The sequence below is a fragment of the Esox lucius genome, chromosome 13 (genome assembly GCF_011004845.1).
Source record: "Esox lucius isolate fEsoLuc1 chromosome 13, fEsoLuc1.pri, whole genome shotgun sequence".
NCBI classification, from domain to species: domain Eukaryota; kingdom Metazoa; phylum Chordata; class Actinopteri; order Esociformes; family Esocidae; genus Esox; species Esox lucius.
Window position 1 is genome coordinate 25,354,917 of NC_047581.1, and position 23,836 is coordinate 25,378,752.

The 23,836-nt window shown below is 38.3% G+C and overlaps 1 protein-coding gene across 1 annotated transcript; it reads right to left on the reverse strand.

Annotated features, from left to right (window-relative positions):
- Positions 1–6,334: 6,334 nt before the first annotated feature.
- Positions 6,335–20,173, reverse strand: sfrp1a (secreted frizzled-related protein 1a). Its single transcript, XM_010902831.4, has 3 exons — positions 19,373–20,173; positions 13,772–13,852; positions 6,335–7,936 (listed from the first exon to the last, which is right to left on the reverse strand). Exons 1-3 carry the CDS (start codon positions 19,896–19,898, stop codon positions 7,611–7,613), a joined length of 933 nt encoding a protein of 310 aa, XP_010901133.1. The 5' UTR covers positions 19,899–20,173; the 3' UTR covers positions 6,335–7,610.
- Positions 20,174–23,836: the final 3,663 nt, after the last annotated feature.

Consider the following 23,836-nt stretch of genomic DNA (forward strand, 5'->3'; position numbering starts at 1 on the left):
GGCTCAGCCTTGGTTCAAAGATCCATAAAACACAACATTTGGACCTGGTAAAGAAAAGAGAAAACACCCTTATGTTACAACAATCCATTGGCTGCCAAATATTTGCACTGTAATTCTAAATAACACTTTACAGTTTCCTCTAGGTAAAGTCAGGATGTTGAGTTGCATCCTGAAAACAATAAATACTGCAGTAACGTCCAAAAGGTTACAGATGTGTAAAGCAGAGCAGAATGTCTTTCAAATCTGCTGCCTGGTAACTCTTCAGACTGTTACTTTATATATTCCTTTTTGTGGTTTCTTGTTCCAGAAGATGCCTAACGGTGGTGACACTGACCAATGATGGGTATGGTAATGATGATACTGAGCCAGTCTATAGTCACATAGTCAGTGACAGCTTGTTCTGTGGCCTGGAAATTTGAATATTATTTGGAAAAACTGAAACATACTAGGTGGGTGATATAAAATATTCTTTATATTCTTTGATTAAGAAATATGCATTATATACAATGTATATAAAAATTATCCACACCCCTGTAAAAAATGCCATGTTTTTGTGATGTGAAAAAATGAGACAAAGATAAATCATGTCAGAAATGTTTCCACTTTTAATGTGACCTATAATGTGAACAATTCAATTGAAAAACAAACTGAAATCTTCAAGGGGGAAACATTTTAAATTAAAAACTCACAATAACCTGTTTGCATAACTGTGCACACCCTTAAAGGAATACTTTGTTGAAGCACCTTTTGATTTTATTACAGAACTCAGTCTTTTTGGGTAGGAGTCTATTAGCATGGCACATCTTGACGTGGCAATATTTGCCCACTCTTCTTTGCAAAAGCGCTCCAAATCTATCAGATTGCAAGGACATCTCCTGTGCACAGCCACATTTAATAGATCTACTGCTGACATAAAGTGAAGAGACAAGACAAAGACTAAGATATTAACTTAATTACAGAATGTACAATTTTACCTAACTCTGAAGAGGGCTGTGCACAGGAGATGTCCTCGCAATCTGACAGATTTGGAGCGCTTTTGCAAAGAAGAGTGGACAAATATTGCCATGTCAAGATGTGCCATGCTAATAGACTCCTACCCAAAAAGACTGAGTGCTGTAAAAAAAAAAAAAAGGTGCTTCAACAAAGTATTTGTTTAAGGGTGTGCACAGTTATGCAACCAGGTTATTGTGAGGTTTTTATTTTTAATTTTTCCCCCTCAAAGATTTCAGTTTGTTTTTCAATTGAATTGTTCACATTATATGTCACATTAAATGTCGAAAAAGTTGTGACAGGATTTATCTTTGTCTCATTCTTTTACATCACAATAACCTGGCATTTTAACATGGGTGTGTAGACTTTTTATATCCACTGTATTCACTGCATTGTTTTGAAATGTGGCCTATTATTTGACCATTAAATAGTTCAATCCATCTGAGATTTCTTATGCATGGGATCACTGAGAAAGTTCTTGTACAGATCAAGCTGTATCTTGGCTTACGGATTCTTTTTTTCTGAAGTAATTATTTGAAAGCTGAGTTCACATCTGAGATGAATTTTGCAATGCCAAAGCCGTTACGAAAACCAGATGGGGTCAGGGCAGGCCTAGATCTGTTTAATATTCCCCAAGGTTTTAACACGCCTTTTTTATTGATATGAACAACAATATGTTGTGCTGTTTGTTCAGATCATTATAACATGATCAGTATAAAGGCAGTGAGATATTTAAAACATTATAGCATGATCAACTTTTTCCAAATATCTAGAATTGTAGCATGATTTATGGATGTTTATTCTAAGACAATTTTTTTTTCAACAGTGTAATGTGAAACCAAAAAATTTTTATGTTATTGTTACAATGTTAAGTGGAATAATCTTGCTCCTTTTGTGTGCCATGGCAAATTGGCAAAAACAGCAAAATATTTGGCAAACAATCATTTTGACAGTTGATTACACAGTGCTGCTTTATTCCCTCCGCTCAACATAATGCCGTCCATTAGCATTTGCACAGTGACACAGTCACAGGTTTTATAGTTTTGACTTTATACTCCAAGCTCATTGGATTTTAAATTAAACAATGAATGACAAGTTAGGGTGCAAACTGTCAGCTTCAGGGGACCAAATGTAATTGGAAAAGTTTAAATGAAGTAATCATATTTAGTGCTTGGTTACAAATTAATTGCATTCGATGACTGCCTGAAGTAACCAGACGCTGGGTATCTTATTTGATGTATGATCTGACATTTCTCCATGTGCCATCCAATGGGTTTTTAGGCATTTTGTTCGATCTGAGCACAAGATCTTTACGTACTCTTCAGAATTCATTGGACTACTGCCATCAGCAGTTAAATCATCAATGATGATAAGTAAGCAGGTTCCATGTGCCCTGACCGTATCACATCCTTTGCCTCATTAAATCAATAAATTGTAATGTATGTTCCTTTTTTGAACACTATTGAAGTCTTCTGCAAATGGTAGTGGCTGACAAACCCATGCCTACCTCTTGGAAATTGTTCCGGGTCTGTCGGACAGTTATTCTTGGTTTGTTCTTGATTATGGTGAACTTTCTTTTCTCATCCGCTCTAGAGGTCATCCTTGGTCTAGGAAGTAATTTGCCATTACTGAGCTAAATAGTACTTTTTCTGTTCTTATTGTACCAAACAGTTTATTGTGACAACCCTACTGATTTAGCTGGGTTTTTGATTGATTTATTCTGATTTATCTGCATCATGATCACCATCTTGACTTACTTTGACACTTTGGTACTTGTGTTGTTAGACACTAGCAACCGAGTCCTAATGCAAATGCAAACCCTACGATTAAGAACAGACATTGACAGCTCTCTAGTGCATTCATTTATGATGCAAAAAAAAAAACATGCATGACTAATAAGAGACAGCTGGGAAGCCATCATCATCTTCCGCTTATCCGGGGCCGGGTCACGGGGGCAGCAGTCTAAGCAGAGATGCCCAGACTTCCCTCTCCCAAGACACTTCCTCCAGCTCTTCCGGGGGGACACTGAGGCGTTCCCAGGCCAGCCGGGAGACATAGTTCCTCCATCTTGTCCTAGGTCTTCCCCGGGGTCTCCTCCCGGTGGGACGGGACCGGAACACCTTCCCAGGAAGGCGTTCCGGAGGCATCCGAAACAGATGCCCAAGCCACCTCAGCTGACCCTTCTCGATGTGGAGGAGCAGCGGCTCTACTCTGAGCTCCTCCCGGGTGACCGAGCTTCTCACCCTATCTCTAAGGGATCGCCCAGCCACCCTTCGGAGAAAGCTCCTTTCGGCCGCCTGTATCCAGGATCTTGTCCTTTCGGTCATGACCCAAAGCTCATGACCATAGGTGAGAGTAGGAATGCCTTGCGCCTTGCGGCTCAGCTCTTTCTTCTCCACGACAGACCGATACATCGACCGCATTACTGCAGAAGCTGCACCAATCCGTCTGTCAATCTCCTGTTCCATCCTTCCCTCACTCGTGAACAAGACCCCTAGATACTTAAACTCCTTCACTTGAGGCAGGCACTCTCCACCAACCTGAAGTGGGAAGCCAATTGTCTAAATACTTTATTTCTGAATAATTCATCAAAATATAGATGTATATACAGTATCTCACAAAAGTGAGTACATCCCTCACATTTTTGTAAATATTTGAATATATCTTTTCATGTGACAACAATGAAGAAATGACACTTTACTACAATGTAAAGTAGTGAGTGCACAGCTTGTATAACAGTGTAAATTTGCTGTCCCCTCAAAATAACTCAACACACAGCCATGAATATCTAAACCGCTGGCAACAAAAGTGAGTACACCCCTAAGTGAAAATGTCCAAGTTGGGCCTAATTAGCCATTTTCCCTCCCTGGTGTAATGTGAATACGTTTGTGTGAATTCTCAGGTGTGAATGGGGAGCAGGTGTGTTAAATTTGGTGTCATCGCTCTCACACTCCCTCATACTGGTCACTGGAAGTTCAACATGGCACCTCATAGCAAAGAACTCTCTGAGGATCTGAAAAAGATGGCCTAGGCTATAAGAAAATTGCCAAGACCCTGAAACTGAGCTGCAGCATGGTGGCCAAGACCATACAGTGGTTTATCAGGACAGGTTCCACTCAGAAAAGGCCTTGCCAACGTCGACCAAAGAAGTTGAGTGCACATGCTCAGAGTCATATCAAGAAGTTGTCTTTGGGAAATAGACGTATGAGTGCTGCCAGCATTGCTGCAGAGGTTGAAGGGGTGGGGGGGTCAGCCTGTCAGTGCTCAGACCATGCGCCGCACACTGCATCAAATTGGTCTGCATGGCTGTCGTCCCAGAAGGAAGCCTCTTCTAAAGATGATGCACAAGAAAGCCCACAAACAGTTTGCTGAAGACAAGCAGACTAAGGACATGGATTTCTGGAACCATGTCCTGTGGTCTGATGAGACCAAGATAAACTTATTTGGTTCAGATGGTGTCAAGCGTGTGTGGTGCCTACCAGGTGTATCTTGCCTACAGTCAAGAATGGTGGGGGAAGTGTCATGGTCTGGGGCTGCATGAGTGCTGCCAGCTACAGTTCATTGGGGGAACCATGAATGCCAACATATACTGTGACATACTGAAGCAGAGACTGGGCCGCAGGTCAGTATTCCAACATGATAACGACCCCAAACACAACTCCAAGACGACCACTGCCTTGCTAAAGAAGCTGAGGGTAAAGGTGATGGACTGTCTCCAGACCTAAACCCTATTGAGCATCTGTGGGGCATCCTCAAACGGAAGGTGGAGGAACGCAAGGTCTCTAACATCCACCAGCTCTGTGATGTCGTCATGGAGGAGTGGAAGAGGACTCCAGTGGCAACCTGTGAAGCTCTGGTGAACTGCATGCCCAAGAGGGTTAAGACAGTTCTGGAAAATAATGGTGGGCGCACAAAACATTGACACTTTGGGCCCAACTTGGATATTTTCACTTAGGGGTGTACTTACTTTTGTTGCCAGCGGTTTAGACATTAATGGCTGTGTATTGTGTTATTTTGAGGGGACAGCAAATTTACACTGTTAAACAAGCTGTACACTCACTACTTTACATTGTAGCAAAGTGTCATTTCTTCAGTGTTGTCACATGAAAAGATACACTCAAGTATTTACAATAATGTGAGGGGTGTACTCTCTTTTGTGAGATACTGTACCTTCAGATTAATGCTGACAGTCTGTACTTTAACCCCACCATCATTGTCTCATTTCAAATCCAATGTGCTGGAGTACAGAGCCAAAACAACAAAACATGTTATACTGTCTAAATCTTAGACTGAACTGTATAATTAAATTGTCAACATGAGTTGTTAAGGTATGTACGTTCTTTCAATTAATTTGGGATAATATTCAAAGCATTGCAGGCATAAACCTCACAGAAAGTTAGTTTGAATGGTAAGTAAATGATTTGTGTAATTATCTAGCATCAGAGATCCCATTCTTTCCATATGAAGATGTAAAATTGGATTGCCAAAAATCTGTTTGACAGCCATGAGATTTCTGCATGCCATGATAAACATTGACTTTGAACATCCACAAGCAATTCTGTCTGGCACAGGATCTCTTGTTTCTGTTTTTAACTAGCATTAAAACAATAGTGTGTTACCCACTGAAACTATAGTACTGTCTGTTAATCCACTGAAAATAAAGTGCAGTGTGTCAACCCCATGAAGCTAAAGTACATTTATTTAACCCACTGAACTTAAGTACAGTGCATCAACCAAATGAAACTGTTGGTAAATCATGTCAAAAATGTAAATCATGTCACTGAAGTATCTGAGGAGATTTTGCCTAGATTAATGGTTTCAGATCCCTTACTGTGGCCTCCCATCTGAAATAATAGGAAAATGCTCTGTGGAGTTATTTTGGCAAGAGGGAGGTGCACACAATACTAAATACAGGTATGCCAATAAACATGACATATTTTTGATGCATGTTTTTAATTAGGATTTATTTCCGGTTTAACCTTAAATAAAGAATAGATTTCTCTCATATTTGAGTATAAAATGAAGGTGATAAAGAACAGTTACGTATTTTCAAAGCCAAGAATTCCCAACATCTGCAAATACTATGGAGGCTTGAAAATCATTGTGGATATTACATACTGGAATCTGACATGCATTTCTTATGTAGTATTATGCCTTATATATGCTTCTCATTTTATTTCTGCAGTGTATGTGTATATGCCAAGGGTATTATTTTGCAATTGAGGCTTCACTTGGGAATTAATTCCTCCTTCAACTGCATGAGAGAAAACAAGACTGGGAGTAATCTCTCTAAAGAAGATACCATCTGAAATGGACAAAAACATTCTAGACATTCAAGATTTTCTTTTCTATATTTATGTAACATTTGTATGTACAGAACAATAGGCAGCAAGGCACTGCAGACATTCACATTCAGTAATATTGATAGTGCTATGATGGATCAGCAATACTGAATAAAACAATCAAAATACAAATTTATCAATCCACTATTTTCATTTTCAAATTGTGAGGCTACACAAAGTTGTCTCAAACTTAATGAACATCAATCTAGAGCCCTCAAACTCAACTCTGGACTTCAAGGCCAATTCCACTCCATGTTCTCATTGCAACCCTCTAATCAGGGACTTATTAAGACCTGGGACACCAGGTGGGTGCAATTTATGATGAGGTAGAACAGAAAACCAGCAGGCTCTGGACCTCGTAGGGTAAGAGTTGAATACCTCTGATCTAGACGGATGGTAACTGAAGACTGCATGGACAAAAAAGAACAATTACTTTGGTCTAATATTATCTAACATCATATACAAATGCAGGACATTTAATTTTCAGAGCAACTTAAACGTTTGAGCAATTTGGTTGAAATACAGAACAATGCATGTTGCATGACATCTAAAGTTTGGCACAAAGTACATTTCATATACTGTACCATTAGGCAGAATTTATCTTGAGTCAGATGATGCAGTTGATATATGGGAATTTATGAAGTAAAAGAAAATGATAGACCAATTAGGCAAATGTGACAACTGAACAAAGGACAAAATTATTATTATCAACTTTAGTGCAGTCATTATTTTGATCAGACAATCAGGTGAAGGCTTGAAACCATACTATTGTCAATGAGTTATTAAATTACCTTATTCCATGCCTTATCTACTGTGGCTTTTAAAGCTAAAATACAAGTAATCATTGATTCTGTATAATCTATTCAATATAATCTACTAATCAATTCCATGATATACTAATAAATGTTCAGAACAAGAGGAGCAAGTCCATCTATTTCAGCAGACCTTACCGAAGTTGTCTTTTTACTGCATTCTCTAGGAGGGTGTAACACATATCTACATACACAAAGTGAAAATGGTCTCAGTAGGGATGAAAGGGGCTGCAGTGTCATCTACATTTTCAGATAACGGGGAACCCAACCGGATATCAGGAGGTATCAATAATCACAATGGTTGACTGGAAAATAGATGATGTAAAGCAGGACTGTAAATATACAAAGATATATATATATAGATATATGAACAAAAACAATAAAAAGTTAAACAAATTTGGGTTGTTTGGTTGTGCAAGTTCTTATGGATCATGATAATGAGATGCTCATAAAAATGCTGGCCTGATTATTTAAAGACATTCTCAAATGCTGGACACTTGTGGTTCTTGAGTTTCTTTATGGCCTTTTTGAATTCTTTGCTAGACTTATCCCATTTGTGGATGCCAGTAAGAAGATACTGCTTGTCCACCTTGCGTCCCATGATCAGATAAGTGTTGCCCAGGTTGTCCAGCTGCTGGCAGGGGCAATCCGCTCCGTTCTTCAGGTAAAGAACCAGTTTCTTTAGGTCTTTCTTCTTCAAGTTGCCTGATTTCAACGGCTTCCTACTTTTCTGAAGAATCACCTTGCGGTCCGTGCCTTCCCGTTTCACCTCCTTGATCTTGGTCCTGATAGCTACAATCAAAGAAAAAAGTATATATATATTTTTTAAAACAATAGCATATTATTATGTTAAAATAAATGGGTAGCTCGTGGGCTCACTAAACATGTGCAACCATATCAATGGTTAGCCTGAAGACTATGGTTAGTCACTTATCCCTTTACTTGGGCTAATATTTCAGAACAGAATAAAAGTCCTATAATCCTTGTGTATGCATTGTGCCAGGCCCAGGGCACTGAGGCAAGAAAGCAGGTAGATGTGTTGCAGAGCAGATGGTATCATAGGTTAGATAGCTAGGCCCCAGACATTAGGGACCATTAAGGAACGATAAAGAGTACTGTTGAGAGGATTTAGGGGATTTCATTGAGACGGCATCCCAAATGGTACCCTATTCACTACATAGGCAACTGCTTTTGATCAACACCATATTAGCCTTGGTCAAAAGTAGTGCCCTGTTGTGGGAATAACGTCACATCTAGGACACAGTGCCAAATAGATTTTCCCCGTAAGTAAGCTTTCTGTATCTTATTGTTTTTCAGTGAAGGATGCCTGCTGTCTGAAATGTTTTAATTAGACATAATGCGTAGTGAGATTATATATTAGCAAAATGAAGAAATCTGTTAACTGTCCCAAAATTACCCATTTTATTTACTTATATTCTTATATTTATTTTTTACTGGAACATCACTGGAATTTTTTACCTAAACACTACCCTTATGTTATTAAACACCACCAATTACTGGTCACTGAACATAGCTACAGTACATTATAACTCTGAGTCCCATTTTCTCTTGATATGTTGAAGAATTGCCAACATTTCAGACCCACCAAATGTCTGAAAAATAATCGTATTTTTTGTATTTGTATTATTTTACTTTTATCTCTATCCAAATCTCACACGGGCCTCTGATCTGTCTTAATCGGTCCAATCTTTCACTAAACTCTATTTAACCTCCTAATCTCTTTGTTTCCTTCCCCTCCTCTCCAGAAAGGGTGCACGAGTCAACCCCATGGTGGTCTAAATCTGAGCCTTCATGGATATGTCCCAAATGGCACCCTAGTGCACTACTTTGACCCGGGCCCATAGGGGTCCCAGTAGAAACATGGTGCCATTTGGGATACAACCGGCCTTTATGGATATAGGCATACCTCTTGATCTGCCCACACAGATGTAAAGTAGGCTACTGCCAAAGTGCAGTGGAAACACAAGTCAAACGCAGGTAAAGTTCATCTGAGGGCCAGCTCACCTATCATATAGTGATATAAGATTACAGGAATTTGCTCCTGCACTTAAACTATTTTAAAATTAAAATAAAAGAAATGTCAATGTAGTTTACAGGAAAAGGCAAAGAGGTACAGGCCACAATGACAGGACTCTCAATAAATCTCCTACTTAAAATGCACCATGCTCCTCTGTCAATGTAGTTTACAGGAAAAGGCAAAGAGGCACAGGCTACAATGTCAGGACTCTCAATAAGCCTCCTACTTAAAATGTACCAAGCTCCTCTATAAAAACGAACAGAGGTAGACCACTACATAGGATTCTATTTAAAACATAGTTACCAGGTTTCAGTGTTCATCTCATGCCCCTCTATCTTCCCATTGCCAATTAAAGTATTAGAAAAAGAACAGTCCCAATGGTTTTCCAGGTATTAACAGTGCACATGTAAGGGATTAGGACCTTCATCCTCTGTCTATGGACCCTGGAAAGTCTCTGTGAGGAGGGCTTAGTGTTCAAATAAATTAAAATGGGCAGATTTTATAATTAGCCAGTCATAAAAGAGAAGGTCTAGCCCACCCCTGAAACCACTTTATCTGGATAAATCCATCTTAAACTCTTTGCTGAACTTTCTTTGCACCTTGTGGTGTTTGTAATCTCCCTAGCCAGCCAAAGTGTACAGTGACCAACCAGGTACACTATGGTTTAAACTGTGCAAAAAGACTCAGTCATTAGTTAGGTTTCAACCCCATTGGCCAAAGATTTGATGTATAACAAATGCATTAAGAAAATATGCATTTTTTCCAACCAATGATGATTAGAAAGCAGTGTGAGATGACAAGGCACACAAAATAGGCATTTTAATATACTTAATACAAATTTGAAGTCACATTTTCAACTCAACTAAAGTTTTATCAAAAAGGTTTCATAAAAAACGATTTGTACCCAATCTGGTCTCTATATCCAACAGTTTTAAAATACATTGTAAAGTAATCTTGGCTAAATTATGTTATTGAGGATAACAACACATCATCATGTCATCAGAATAAGACCCTTGATAATTATAGAAAATGAGCATAAAGTAATAAATGAGCACTTCTCAAAGTTGAACTGAAAAGACCAGAGAACATAATCCTTGCAATACACCTAGGTTTACTTTGATAATATGATTACTCTATCAATATTTGCCCCTAACTGGAACTGCAATTTTTTTCATTGACACAAGACAAAATTCCATCGTGTCAAACAAACATATTCTCCGTCAATAATATTTTACAGAGAAGTCTTGTTCCATTTGCTTGTCATATGTTTTATAAGGAAAATAAATTGGAATTGGATTATTTATTAGTAGTGTCTTCAAAACAATTAAACTACAATGTAGGTTACTATTTAAGCTAATACACCGGGGCATGTGTTTCAGAAAAAATAGTTCAAATAATTTCAACATGATCTGGGAGGAAAGAGGAAACAATGCATAAAACACAAGCTTCAACCCTCATTTTATCTTTCACATCTAAGGTTTGGACAAATGCAAAGCACTCAAACTCTCTCCATCAATCGTCAATGCTGTAAAGTTTCTGGACATCTAGGCTGTAACCTTTGTCCCCAACCCTTGACCTGATTTCCTGTTCTGGTTTAGAGGGCGAGACAGGCTTTCAGCCAGCAAGGATGGTGTCATAAACCCAGCAGGAGCTAGGGCTGGGCCCATCACATCCATAGAACCTGTCTGACCCGAGAACCAATGAATATATCATAAATGCCACCCTATTCCCTCTCAAGTGCACTCATTTTGACCGAAAAGAGCCAGGCCATGGCTAGGGCGATTGCAGTATTGTTTGTTATATTAGCATTGGGGAAGGATGGCTGGTGCAATTGCCTAGAAATGTACCACCAAAGAAAAAGTCAGAGAGCAGGTTGGGTTTGAATTGAAGTGTGCTTGAGTTGGAACAAAGAGCTGCGTTAATAAAAATTGAAGTTTAGAGATAAGTCATGGTGGGAACTAAGTGCTGAGTGGGATGTACCATAAAACCATCAGCATTAGGAGCTCTGAACAACCAGGGGCAGGGAGGAGTTTAGCTAGTTAGATAGCTATCTCAAATGCTTTTTTTTTTATTTTCCTTGTGGTTTATCAACAAAACCAACAAAACCAACAAAACAACACTTCTCTTTTCCTCTATAACTTTTGCAAACATACATTCTTCCTCTTCTGGATTGTCCTATATCCAATTAAAAAGTATGAAAGTATGAAAACCTCCTTTGTGTAGTCTCAAAATACTCAAAATACCAAAATGGACATGCCTAACAATTTCAAAATGTGATTGAGAGATTGTAAGGAAGCAATTATTGATGACTTCAAACAATAGCACACAATAGTAATAAGCCTCCCTTTCACACTTAACTTTTATGATAAATGAGAACAGACCTTTCGCAATAAGATGTTTCCAGGAACTGAGCGTTTCAGAGAGCAAAAATCCTCATTCTGTGCCAGCATAGGCATACTTCTGAAATGATTAGTCCATGCAGATTAATGAAACTGACCTCTAACTCACAGATTCGTCCAGCTAGCTATCAGTCAGTTTGAAGCGAGGCCAGGTATATGTACATTTTGGTCGTGTATTTGTCTATACAGTTTTACTGTACATGTAATAATTGTGAATACACCTGTGATAAAAAGTCAAATATTTTCTCAGTGATACATTCATACATCAAGTAGACGATAGGGAGCATAATTTCATAGTGAAAGTCCAGAAAAAGGGTAGTTTTGTTCATGACATAATTACATATATGTCCAGCTACACACAATGCACTAGTGACAACGTCAAATGGAGTGTCCACTAAGCTGAGCAATACTAGCTGACAAAAAAGTTAATAAATACTCATGCTAGTTGGCTTGAGCTGACTAATGTTTGTCACTAGCCATATATTGTGTTTTTGCGTTGAGTTTTTGCCTCATCCTGTGTCACTGACTGCAATGTGGATTATTGGAATGGTACTACATTTGACAGGCTAACTCGCGAATGGCTAGGATAATTATAGAATAGGTGCCTTTATTATTTTTCTGTAGGCTACCTCTGGATAATTAGACTGTACTTTGGAAGCTCTGACAGGCAATGCTACTATACTGAGTTAACATGAAGTCCTTCTATACAATTAGATAAAAGTACAGTATTTAGGAAATTGCACTAGGGGAAGATTTTGGAGTCATAAAGGTTGGAATGTTTAGTCTACCTAAAGTTTTCAAAGAAGAGGAAAGCAACCAGAAGCAACCTGACAGGTTGGTTGTTTTGATGTCCCCCTTAACATTTCCAGGAAGACTTTCACCTTACCCTTTTGCTGAAATCTGTTCCCAACAAGAATCTTGAATGTTTCTAGTTATTTGGAGCATGTTCACCTTTAACACAGGAACACATTGCTGCCATACCAAATAGTCAATACCTTGCTTTGTGATATGATACACTGTGGTTTACTTTTGGCTGAATTCACTATTGCAGCAGTAAATTCACAAGCTGGATAGGTATTTGTTAATAGCGATAGTGTTTCATATACCATTCTTGCAATGTAAGAGCTATGTAGCCATTCTTGGCTGGGCTAGCAAACCACATTCTGGATACTGCTAGTTGAATAGAAAAATATCTCACATTCACTCTGGTTACTGCATGTAACAAAAGGGGGTAGTCCACAGCATCTTTTAAGATTTTGCACATTCTCATTGCATACAACCACTGAATGTCTGTTAAATCTACAATGTTGCTGTATGCATGAAAGTATCACAGCCATTTAATTGCATACAAAGAAAAACATTCTAACAACTGTTGCTGTACTGCATTTACACACCTTGGATGAATTTTCAAGCCACCAGACACACAGAAAGGCATGCCCATGCAAATGACATCAGTCCCCTGAAAGTGGGATATGGACCAATAGGAATTAAGCTTTAACATGCAACCCTCCTGACACCTCCAGATGACCGGACCCCAGAATAAACATCTCCATTTAAAGCTTTAGACACCTGTCAAAAATAGACTTTACGGCCCCAATACATTAGTTAGAGTATTAGGATTTAAAATGGTAAGACAAACCATAACATTTATTCACAGAGGTTAAAAACTCCCAGATCTTTTTTCTAGCGGATTATGGAAGTAATTATTTGTAAAGCTGTTAGAATTAAGCATATGTTTAATTTTGTATGTTTCAGTTTCTAGAATTTGTAAATATACAGTCAATTGTAACTAAAGCCATGAGCCTGTAATCTAAACACAAGAATTATTGTGCAACAGATCACTTTTTTTTCTAACTGTTAATCTAGAGTACTGTAACTTGCTTTTCTTTTCAAACCATTTTCTTCAAAATAGACTGATTAGCCCCACTGACCCCTCTAAAATCCTTTCTTTATACAAAGAGATGATTGTTCAGAGCTATGTTCTCTATGGCCCATCATCTGTAGCTGGGATAAAGCCCCAAGCTTATTACTGGAACCAAAAAGTCAAGAAAAATCCTGGTGGCAAGAGTGTCAATTTAACTTCTCTATTCTTTGTGTCACGACAACGAATGGTGTGTATGTCTGTGTGTCTGTTGCGCATGTGTGTGTCATGTCTTCAGTGTGTAAACGGTAGGGTCAGTAGATGCTTACCAAACTCGCTGGCACACATGTGCTCTAGAATGGCGTCTGTTTTCATTTCGTTGTCGCATGGGGGACAGATGAAGGGGTAACCTATGCAAAAGAGAGAACATTTTATTTTTAAAGAGCAGGAAAGATAGCACAATCACAATTATCAACCAGGTAAATGTGCACCAACCGAACAAACAAGAGCCTTGTAAAATCCCTGGTGCCTTTCCCAAAATTCCATCATATACATTGAAGATCAGAAGTTATTAAGCAAGGAAATATGGTGTCCACTACAAAGATATTGTATTACCTAGAACTTTTTGGCACATTACTAAGATATTGGACCCCTAATCAAGTGGATATATGAACTCAGTAACCAGTATACCCCGTTCAAAAAGAAACTATTGCTCCTACCGAAAGTGAGTCACACTGTAATGGCTTGCAATGTAAAGCAGGCTGACAGGCTTCAAGGCATTAATTTACTGTTTGACTGAATGTTAGAAAATGAGTGGACTAAGACACTTTGAATGTGGGATGATGGTGAGTGCCAGGTGCACCGGTTTCAGTTTTCTGGGCTTTTCACGCACTACAGTATCACGGGTTGATCGAGAACGGTGCAACAAACCAAAAATTCCCAGGGCAAAAATTATTAAATTGTATAAAGCTAAGGATATAGGTTAAGGTAAGGATAAAGGTTGAGGTAAGGATATAGGTTAAGGTAAGGATAAAGGTTGAGGTAAGGGTTTCAGGGTGGGACAAGCACAGATTTTGTTAAATATCCTCTCAGAGCATTTTGCCCACTTAAAATGCAAGTTCTGCCCCCTGTTAGAGATGTCCATTTCACACTCCTGCTGCCAGCTGTTTGAATGAATCATATAATTGAACCCTAAAATATTATATGCACATAATTTTAACAGAGGACAAAGCTTGCACTTCAAGTGGTCTGAATGTTCATTTAAATGGAAGAGAATGAGAGCTGTTACATCCCTGATGGTCTGCAGCGTAGTTCACATTTACCTCAACATCACCACATTGTCCATGCTGCTCAACATCCACTAATTTCCTATGCTGGTAGCATGTTTTTTAAATGTACTGTCAAATCACTCCCTTTCAGTAGTTTTATGGTGTTTTAAATTATGTTTTCTGTTTCCTGTGAACACCAAGATGGGTCTGTAGGACTAATGCAGGTTAAAAATGCACCAATACATCTTAAAAGGACCGAGAATATATGGAACACTTGGCCCTTGCTCTTAAGCATATTCATCAAAGTGAAGTTTGTTTTTGTCTGACAGTAAAAGTCTTCATGAACAGACAGACAGTCGATGATCCGTCTAACCTTACTTCAGTTTGGAATGTCCTTTTATAGCAGGCTATAACTATGGCCTCAATGAAACAATGCTGCTCACTGTTTGCTAGATTTAGCAAATGATAGGGCATAGTAGTCTTCTCAATATCTAACACTGATCCTTAATCCACCATAATTGGGTGGTTGGTTTTGATCTCTTGGAGTCTCTGCTAACTTGACAGAATCACAATTAATCTGCCCTGGAGGGCTGTTTTGCTACAAGTTGTCTTAAAACACAAGTACATAGATACACAATCGCCCACACACACACAGATAGACACATACACACAGACCTGAGACCTTTACTGAAGATATATTATTCGTAGTCAGAGTAGATTTTGTAATTATTCACTGGGTGAAAACTGAGGATGGGTTTCACATGAATGCATTCTGAGTCACAGGAGCCAGGTTTTTATGACATTTCAAGAATAATTTCGAAACATCTCTGACTGTACAGTATCCAATGCTATACTGAAAGTCAAGAAACATTCATGAATATTTCATAAAAACACTTATTTGGTAATTAAATAACCATTATTTCTCGACCTGCTTTGAAAAGCTTGCCTTTAAACCCCAAATCAACATTTGGAATGCTGCTAGGGTTTAACATCCAAACTCTAAACAAATGGACAGACAGTAAAATAAATAAATACATATTTACACACACTTATCCTGTTTTGTTGTGGTTACCAGTTGTTCATTACGTGTTTGACAAAGGCCTGTGAAAGTTACACCCAGGTGGAAAAACCTTGTGAAAACAAGCACTGTTTACAGTGAAATAGTCACTACTTTCAATTCCAACTTGTTTCAACTCTGAATACATTGTCTGCTGTTTGATACTTCCTGAGCAACAGTAGAGGCTTTTTAAATCACTCATGAAAATATACAACTTTCAAACATTATTTTATTGTGCTTGTATGTTTCATGTTAATTTAATTAATTAATTAAAATCATGAAATGTTTTTGCATGCCTGTAGGCCAAATCAAAACATTTCTTTCATTTCCACTTTCTTGATTATGATGTCAACATCACTAACAAGGACATGTTCTACTAAAGCATTACCCTGCCGGCCAGTCAGCAGTAATGAAAGACATATTATTAAATAGCCGTATGATGACAGTGGAATTAAAACAAGGCCAAACCTGTTGCCTGCTGGGCATTTGGCTAAATTGGGCAGATATTAGAGTACCTGGTTTATTTATCAAACCTGCTGTCTATATAAAGCAGGTGACCTCTTGGGACAATCTTTCCAAAGTTATCTACATGGCTATTGGATAGGATTGAATATTTAGAAATAGAATGGACAAATCATTATCCTGAATGGGGACTCATTTTCTATTCATTTTCCCCCCTCCCTGATAATCCAGGTGGAAAAAAGGCCCATAGAGAATGTCTCTGTTCCAAAAGACACCCCATCCCCTATGTTACACACTACTGTTGACTAAATCCCTGGTCAAATAAAGTGCACTAGGTAATAGGATGCCATTTGGGATACAACTTGTGAATCTCTCTGTGTGGTCCCCAAGCCCTTTCTCAGACTGCTGGGCTCCTGCCCACCCCCCAACCCCGCCCCCCGCCCAACACATGTCCCAGTTACAGAGGGACGTCTTCATACATACAGTAAGTGCTGTGTAACTGCAGCCCCACCGGTTGAGAAAGAGTTCTTCTTTGGATGGAAGTCAGAGTGTTTTGAAATAGAGCTAATGCTTTAGGACTGAGCTAACACTGTTTTGCACCCTCCATGTCCCGCAACACAGATCAAAATGTAATGAAGATAATGGATAGTAGTTTTATTTTAATTTATAAGCATTTTGCAGTGAGGTGGTTGTACTTCCCCTTCTCCTTATCTAGAAAAAAGCAGAGCAGCATTTTCTCAGAGATATTCAATTAATTCTTGCCATGGACACAGAAGTTATGAATAAATACTAAAACCCAGAACAGGAACTATTATTTTTGACAAAAAGCCTTTAAACAACATTACGTTTCACATATTTATGTTGCATGTTTATGACATTATTTTGCTAAATATGCCGGACTCACTGTCAACACCAAGCTGTTAGACAGTACTAGTCATTTTGAACATAAATCAGTTCAGAAACTGAGGCTTTATTCCAAATGGTGCCCTATTCCATCCTTTAACCAGAGCATTATGGGTCCTACTGGAAAGTAGCGCACTAGGAAATACGGTTTGGACCTGATCTAAAGCCAAGTATCCCTGCACCCAGGCACTCAGGTAGGGCACAATGTCTGTGGGAGTTCTTTATCCTTGAAACACAGTTTATTACATTACCAGAATTGATATGGCCTGTTTTCTATTTTTATAGTTTTATTTTCCTCGTGATTGTTCCTCTGGTACACTACTGTGCCTGCTATTGTAATTAAGCTCTTGTTTCTGTCTGATAACTTTTTGGGGGTTCAAAATTAACATTGCAGTAGTTTAGTGGCCAATATAGGGTACATCAATTTAAATGTAATTGCATTTTGATTTGAAACCATTTTTAAAAATGTCAGTTGCAAGAGTATTCAAAACAGGAATCCTTGGCCCTGAATGTCTATTATTCAAGAAATGAAGGTGTTCAACGTTATACTGTGTGCAATTACACGTCAATGTTTTCATATCTGGAAAAGTTAAAAGGTTAAGGTTGATGACAACAAATATGTTTGTTTTACTATTTTTTAAATATACAGTATATGCGAATTCTATATACGGTATAGTATTCACATCTAAAAACAAGTAACCTGTTTTCATCTCCCATTATTGTTGTAAACCACATTTAACATCAACTTAAGTTTTAGTTTTGTTTCTGCATTCAGTTGAAATTTAACAAGCTCTTGAATAGAGGGTGTTTGTGATTTTGATCACAGAAATATAATTCATAGAACATCCCTTCAAACTACTGCAATTTAGCATTTACACCATTGAAATACAATTTTAACTAATCAGTACTTGAAAATGTGCAACGTATCTGCTCTTCATGGAATGTCTATTTTATTGGTCATGTCATTTAAAGAATTTTTATGATTTCAATAGTTTTTCTATTGAGGATTGAGAGTTTAAATGAAAAACAAGGGGGAGATTGTATATTTTTGTGGCCAATTTTTATATCATTTTGTTATTTAATCCATTTCATAACATTGTTTAAATATATTTCCATAATGTCTTCATGCATTGTAGTCAAAATGTTTGGGTAATCAACAACAAGCACAAAATTAAAGTAATAAGTAAAAATGTGTGAACATCCCCTTAAATCTGAGGAAACATGACATGTATTCAAGAGCATGTTGTGTCTCCAATGATAGCATTCGCAACACAAAAACCTCAGGTGACGCAAAAAGCTCCAACATATGGGATTGCTTTTTTCAGACATACCTTCTTTTTTTATTGATGTTTACGGATACAAAATAGTATTGGGAGAGTATTTTGTAACTCTGTTGGGAAGAAGTTACAAAATACATTGACAACCCTGGTCATAAGCTTTTAAATCATATCCTTTTTACTGTTTATCTTTTACCGTGATGAAAACTTGGAGACATTTTGAGCATCTTCATCCAATTAGTGTTTTGGTATTCAGGTCATGTTCTAAGTATGTCTAATGGACACCTATATATGAAAGATTTTGTGATTAGACTATATTCAAGAAATGTCCTGAGATAAGTTGCTACTCTCTACTATGCTACAATTTCAACATATCTTTTTCAGTAGTGATAAATTAGCATTGACTTATAAGAGAGGTTATATTTGGTAAGGACAAAATAACTACTTAATGCTTTGAAATAAAGACATTCACTCTTCTCTCACATCATTTAATCCAGGAATAATATAAGCAGTCATGGGAAAATTTACCCCAAAAGGTTGAGAATGATTCATTTGCATGAGGTTTCACATAAACAACCAGACTCCTGAAACAACATTCTGATTCCTGTAGAACTGCCTAGCTGTCAAGTCTCACACTGCCAAAGTAGTAACTGTTAGCTTAGTAAAGTACTGCATCTCTTTATAGTCTGCCCTATAGGAAACTAATTTGAGCCTACTCTATGGAAAACTATATTGGTTATCACACTGAGTTTCATATCACACTATCAGGGGAAATCCAGATATGAAATAATTATTGCAGGTTATCATGCTTCATTCACACACATAACATGGTAATAAACTTCTTAGAAATCTCTTTAGAAATTCCTAGCCAACACAACAGTTATGGCTCACTTTCGGATTTGGTACCAGACTGGCACTTGCAGACAGAGAAATCTTCTGAATCCCACCGGGCTATAATCTTACCTGTGGGCTTGGTAGCTTCGGTGGCATTGGGTGTAGTCATGGCAATGCACACGTCGTCCTGGGGAAACTTGTCACAGGTGAGCATCTCAGGCCAAGGAAAGCCAAACGACTCCATGATAGGGGTGCAGCCATCCCGTACAGCCTCGCACAGCCAGCGGCATGGGTATATGGGGCGATCCATGCAAACTGGGGCAAACAAGGAACAGAGGAAAACCTGGGTGCCGGGGTGGCAGCTCTTATGAACCAGGGGCACCCAACTGCCTGCCTGTTGTTTTACCTCCGCCATAGTCTCATGCTCCAGTAAGTTAGGCAGCAGCATCTGGTTGTAGCCCACACTGTGGCACAGCCTCAAGTCCTCTGGGATATCCACACACTGAGGAGGCTTGCCATAGCTGCGGCCACCATTATAAATGTCCGATTTCCAGCTCAGGTATTCATATTCAGATGCTCTGCTCACTGATACCAGTGCCATGGTCAAAGCAAGAGGGATGATTCTCCAGAGGCACAAAGGCTCAGTGGACCTCATTCTTCAGAGCAGAAGGTTGCAGAATAGAAGTAAAATATAGTTCACAATGGAGTTTTCACAATAGAGATTTGAGTATAGAACAGACCTGCTTCAGGAGAAAAATAAAATGGAGAAACGCTTCAAGAGTCCGGTTGATAGATTTTCTCTGAGTAGAAAGTTTCAGGTTTCAGTTTAACTCCACTCCTGCCTCCTCTTGTTGCAGCCCCGCTGTTCTGTTCCCTAAAGCTGTGAGTGACTCACACAACCGCCTGCAAAGGTATCAGCCTGGAGTAGCGCAGCTTGGAAACAAGAGCGGATTGTGAAGTGTGCGTCGGCCAATCGGAAAGCATCTGCGCCTTTTGGCACTCACATGTCAATCAAAGTGCCCAAATACTCAAAGCGTAAAACACGGCTCTACTTTCCCTACCCCCTTCATTAGTTTGACCGTGTACAAGAGGATTACAATTACAATAGGCGACTGCCGACAGACTTATCTACAAATCACATTGCATCATAAATAACTATTAAAATATATTGAGCACTCGGTCACCATTAACCCATTATGTATTTGGTCCTTGTGAACCCGACTTTTCTTCCTGTTAGCTCTGACGCCAAACCACAAAATAATAACAGCAGCGCGCAATCACTAGACAGTCAGTACATTTGTGGATAATTCTGGACAGTTACTTGAATATTTATATATTAACTACCTAGTTACTAGGCCTACGTCAATATGTAGAATTACAGTATACTTACTAAATATTCGTAACAAGATGAAGTCAACGTTGTAACTAGGAGAACACATATCATTCACACCAGTGCTGTTGAACGCTGACCTACGCCTAAACCGATAACGTCACATATTGTAAATGCAAATAAATAAGATGTGAAGTGGGAACAATGTACAATTAAACAGCAATTCAATCTAGTTATATAATTACATCTTATTATAGTAAATGTGTGGTTATCAGGTTTGATAATATGTGTGAAATCTACCAATTTAAATGTGCATTAATTCGCATTGTATTGCTAATTGAAGAAAAAAAACAATTAAACACTCCTAATTAGTAAACAAAGTAGCACTTCACACTTAGCAATGACCCTATTTGAATTGTGGTTCAACTAAACCAGGTTTATAGATATTTCCTTTAAGCAGGAATACTGCAAGCTTAAAAGAAGAAAAGGGTTTGAAACTGAGTAGCCAGTGGTCTTCTTTGCCACATGGCTGCATTCTAAAATATTAGAAATGTTTTATGCTAAACCAATTATAATTTTTACTGTTTAAAACTTTTTTCTTTCTTTATACCATATGAGCAACATGTTGTTTAGACAATCTACCCCAACACTCTGGCTGAATGGTTTCTGTAGACTCTAACTACAAAGATAAACATATTCACATTATACATCCCACTGCTGGCTTGCCTCTGAAGCTAAACATGTTTAGGCCAGGTTTGAGCTGGCTTGCCCCCAAAGCTAAGCAGGTTTGAACCCGGGTTGGGCTGGCTTACCTCTAAAGGTTAGGGTCAGGTTGGTCCCTGGGACATAGGGAGAACAGTAGGAAGCACTCTTACATCTGGTCTAAACATCATATCCCAGGGCAGTAAATGGAGCATTGCTCTGTGTGTCATCTTTTGGATGGGACATTAAACGAGTGTCCTCACTCTCTGTGGTCAGTAAAGATCTTGTGTCACTTAATTGAAAGAGTAGGTGTGTTAACTTAGATGTTCTGCCAAAATGTCCAATCTGTTCCTTATATCATCATGGCCACTTAGTAATTCCCAGCATTCTCTAAACATTGTACATTTCTCATTCATAATACAATTCCAATTTCCAGGACCAACATGGAATGGCCAAAGCCATTGCCATTCTGATGTCATAAGCTATAAAGTTACAACACATTTTAGAGTGTAAACTGTGTTACCTTATTAAGCTTATGCTGAAACTATTTTGTACTAAAACAGAGATTAAGTATTTAAGGCAGGGGTGGAGGTAGGGGAATGTTTTCTTCCCTTTTCTTCTCTCCAAAACTAGGTTCACTTAGAAGAACGACAAAAAGAACTCCCTGGCTGTTATTCAAAGTGGCACCTTGTTCTCTGTAGTGAAGAGCACAACATAGGAAATGGAGTGGCATTTGGAAAAGCCTCCTCTGTCTGTCAGTGGGTATGTGACTGACTGGGAGACCATCTGAGGAAGTCTGAGACACCAGCTCAAAGTAGAGTCAAGACAAAACATGCAAACATGACTATAGACAAATATGTTGTGATGTTAGATGGCAGAGTTTGGACATTTTCTAAGAACAGCCCTAAACATCCATCCATCAAATTAAAGTACAGGCAGATGTGATGTTATGTAACTTTACTGTAGTTTTGGGGAATTTATTGTGTGCGATATGTCATAATGTACCCCTACAGTACTCAAAAAACACAATCATTTATAATGTAAATATGATGGATTTAATGGGGAATTAAGCAAAAATAAATAAATAAAATATATTTATATCTTAGGCCATTTTTCCGCAGTGGAAATCATTGTTGTCAACAGATTGCTACGTTCATGTTCATTTTTCATTAACTATAAAAACCAGGAGCACTTTGAATGGTGCTCTGTATGTATTACAATAGAGAGACTAAATATTTGGACTTTCAGGGCCAAAGATTTTTTTTCCCCATGATTCTTTAACAACCATCCATCTCAATTCAACAATGTTTAAATACATAATCTCACTTACATTTACATATATTCCCATGAAAGGGCATTTGGTAGAGCAAAACTAACATATGCAGTATGTTGCTAAACATCTGTCATCAGTAACTGTTAGTTAAACAGCAGATCTTCTCCAGCCAATAAAGTGTGACAAGGTGTTTTCACATGAAAGATTATCACAATGACAAATGAAAACTGTGAGGGAAAAAGTATATCTTTAAGATTTATTTTTTTATAAATAACATCCATAGCTGCTTTTGTCGGATAGCACTTAACACAGGGGGGTTTAGCCCACTAGTCATGTCCTAAATACTACCAAGAGTCAAGGGGTGCCTTTGTCATAGTAGACAGGCTTTGTAGATTGTGGTCATTGGCATTGAGAAGACTCTGAGATAGATAAAGTAATGTTACTGCATAATAGCTGCATCATGGGTGATTGACTTATCACAAGTGGGGGAATTACCTCTCAATAACATGCTCTGCATAACATTAGTAATAAAGAAACCTTAAAAGCGGGAGGTCTGGGCAGATGGTCCATTAGTTTTAACTTAAGGCTGTTGTAGGAGTAATGATAAAGATCCTTATCAAATTATGCATCTTCTTACTAGGAGCACAAAACTATTTATTCTTACTGCAAACATGATTGGCACATGCTGTGAATAGGAAGTTTGCCTATTGTGAAAGGTTCAATCCCTATCTAAACAATGATAAGCTTATTCCCTCCCTTTTCCCAGCTTCTTTGGATGAAAGATAGATCCTTTTTCTAGTTTAGTAGAAGTGAAAACAACTGATAAAGTTATCCCAACCTGATCAAGTTCTCTTTTTTAAATGCATGCTTGTGCAGTAGTAAAGGAATAGCCGCTTCTTCCACTACCAGAAACAGTTGTGATCTCTGAATCAAAGCAATTGCTGTTCATGTAGCTTGAGGGAATTTCTCAAGACAGTAAGCCATAGTGCAGCAGGCATCATGGCAGCGTGGCCTGTGACGGCTTGTCTGAGAGCACTGGTCTCTCCGTGACTAATGCAGGTAGTTTGCAAAATTTGGATTCAAGACAAAAAGGTTGAGAAAAAAGGCTGCTGCAGTTTCTCAGAGTTATGATGCTTCTGCTCCTCGACCCAGTCTTTTAGGGTTTCTTTCCTTTTTTTCCTTTTGAATTTTGCCTGTCAAATAGGATTAAATGCATAGCAGTAGATCAACTAGAACAGGATTCCCCATTCAACGATGTGACTGTTCTATTAACTATAGTTCTATTAAT

Bases quoted from the DNA above. Each gene is read 5' to 3' on its own strand.
- sfrp1a (XM_010902831.4), bottom strand. From the start codon at position 19,898: ATGAGGTCCACTGAGCCTTTGTGCCTCTGGAGAATCATCCCTCTTGCT. The intron at 13,853-19,372 runs GTAAGATTATAG...TCTTTTGCATAG, and splicing joins CGAAGCTACCAAGCCCACAG to GTTACCCCTTCATCTGTCCC. The intron at 7,937-13,771 runs GTAAGCATCTAC...CTTTGATTGTAG, and splicing joins CATGTGTGCCAGCGAGTTTG to CTATCAGGACCAAGATCAAG.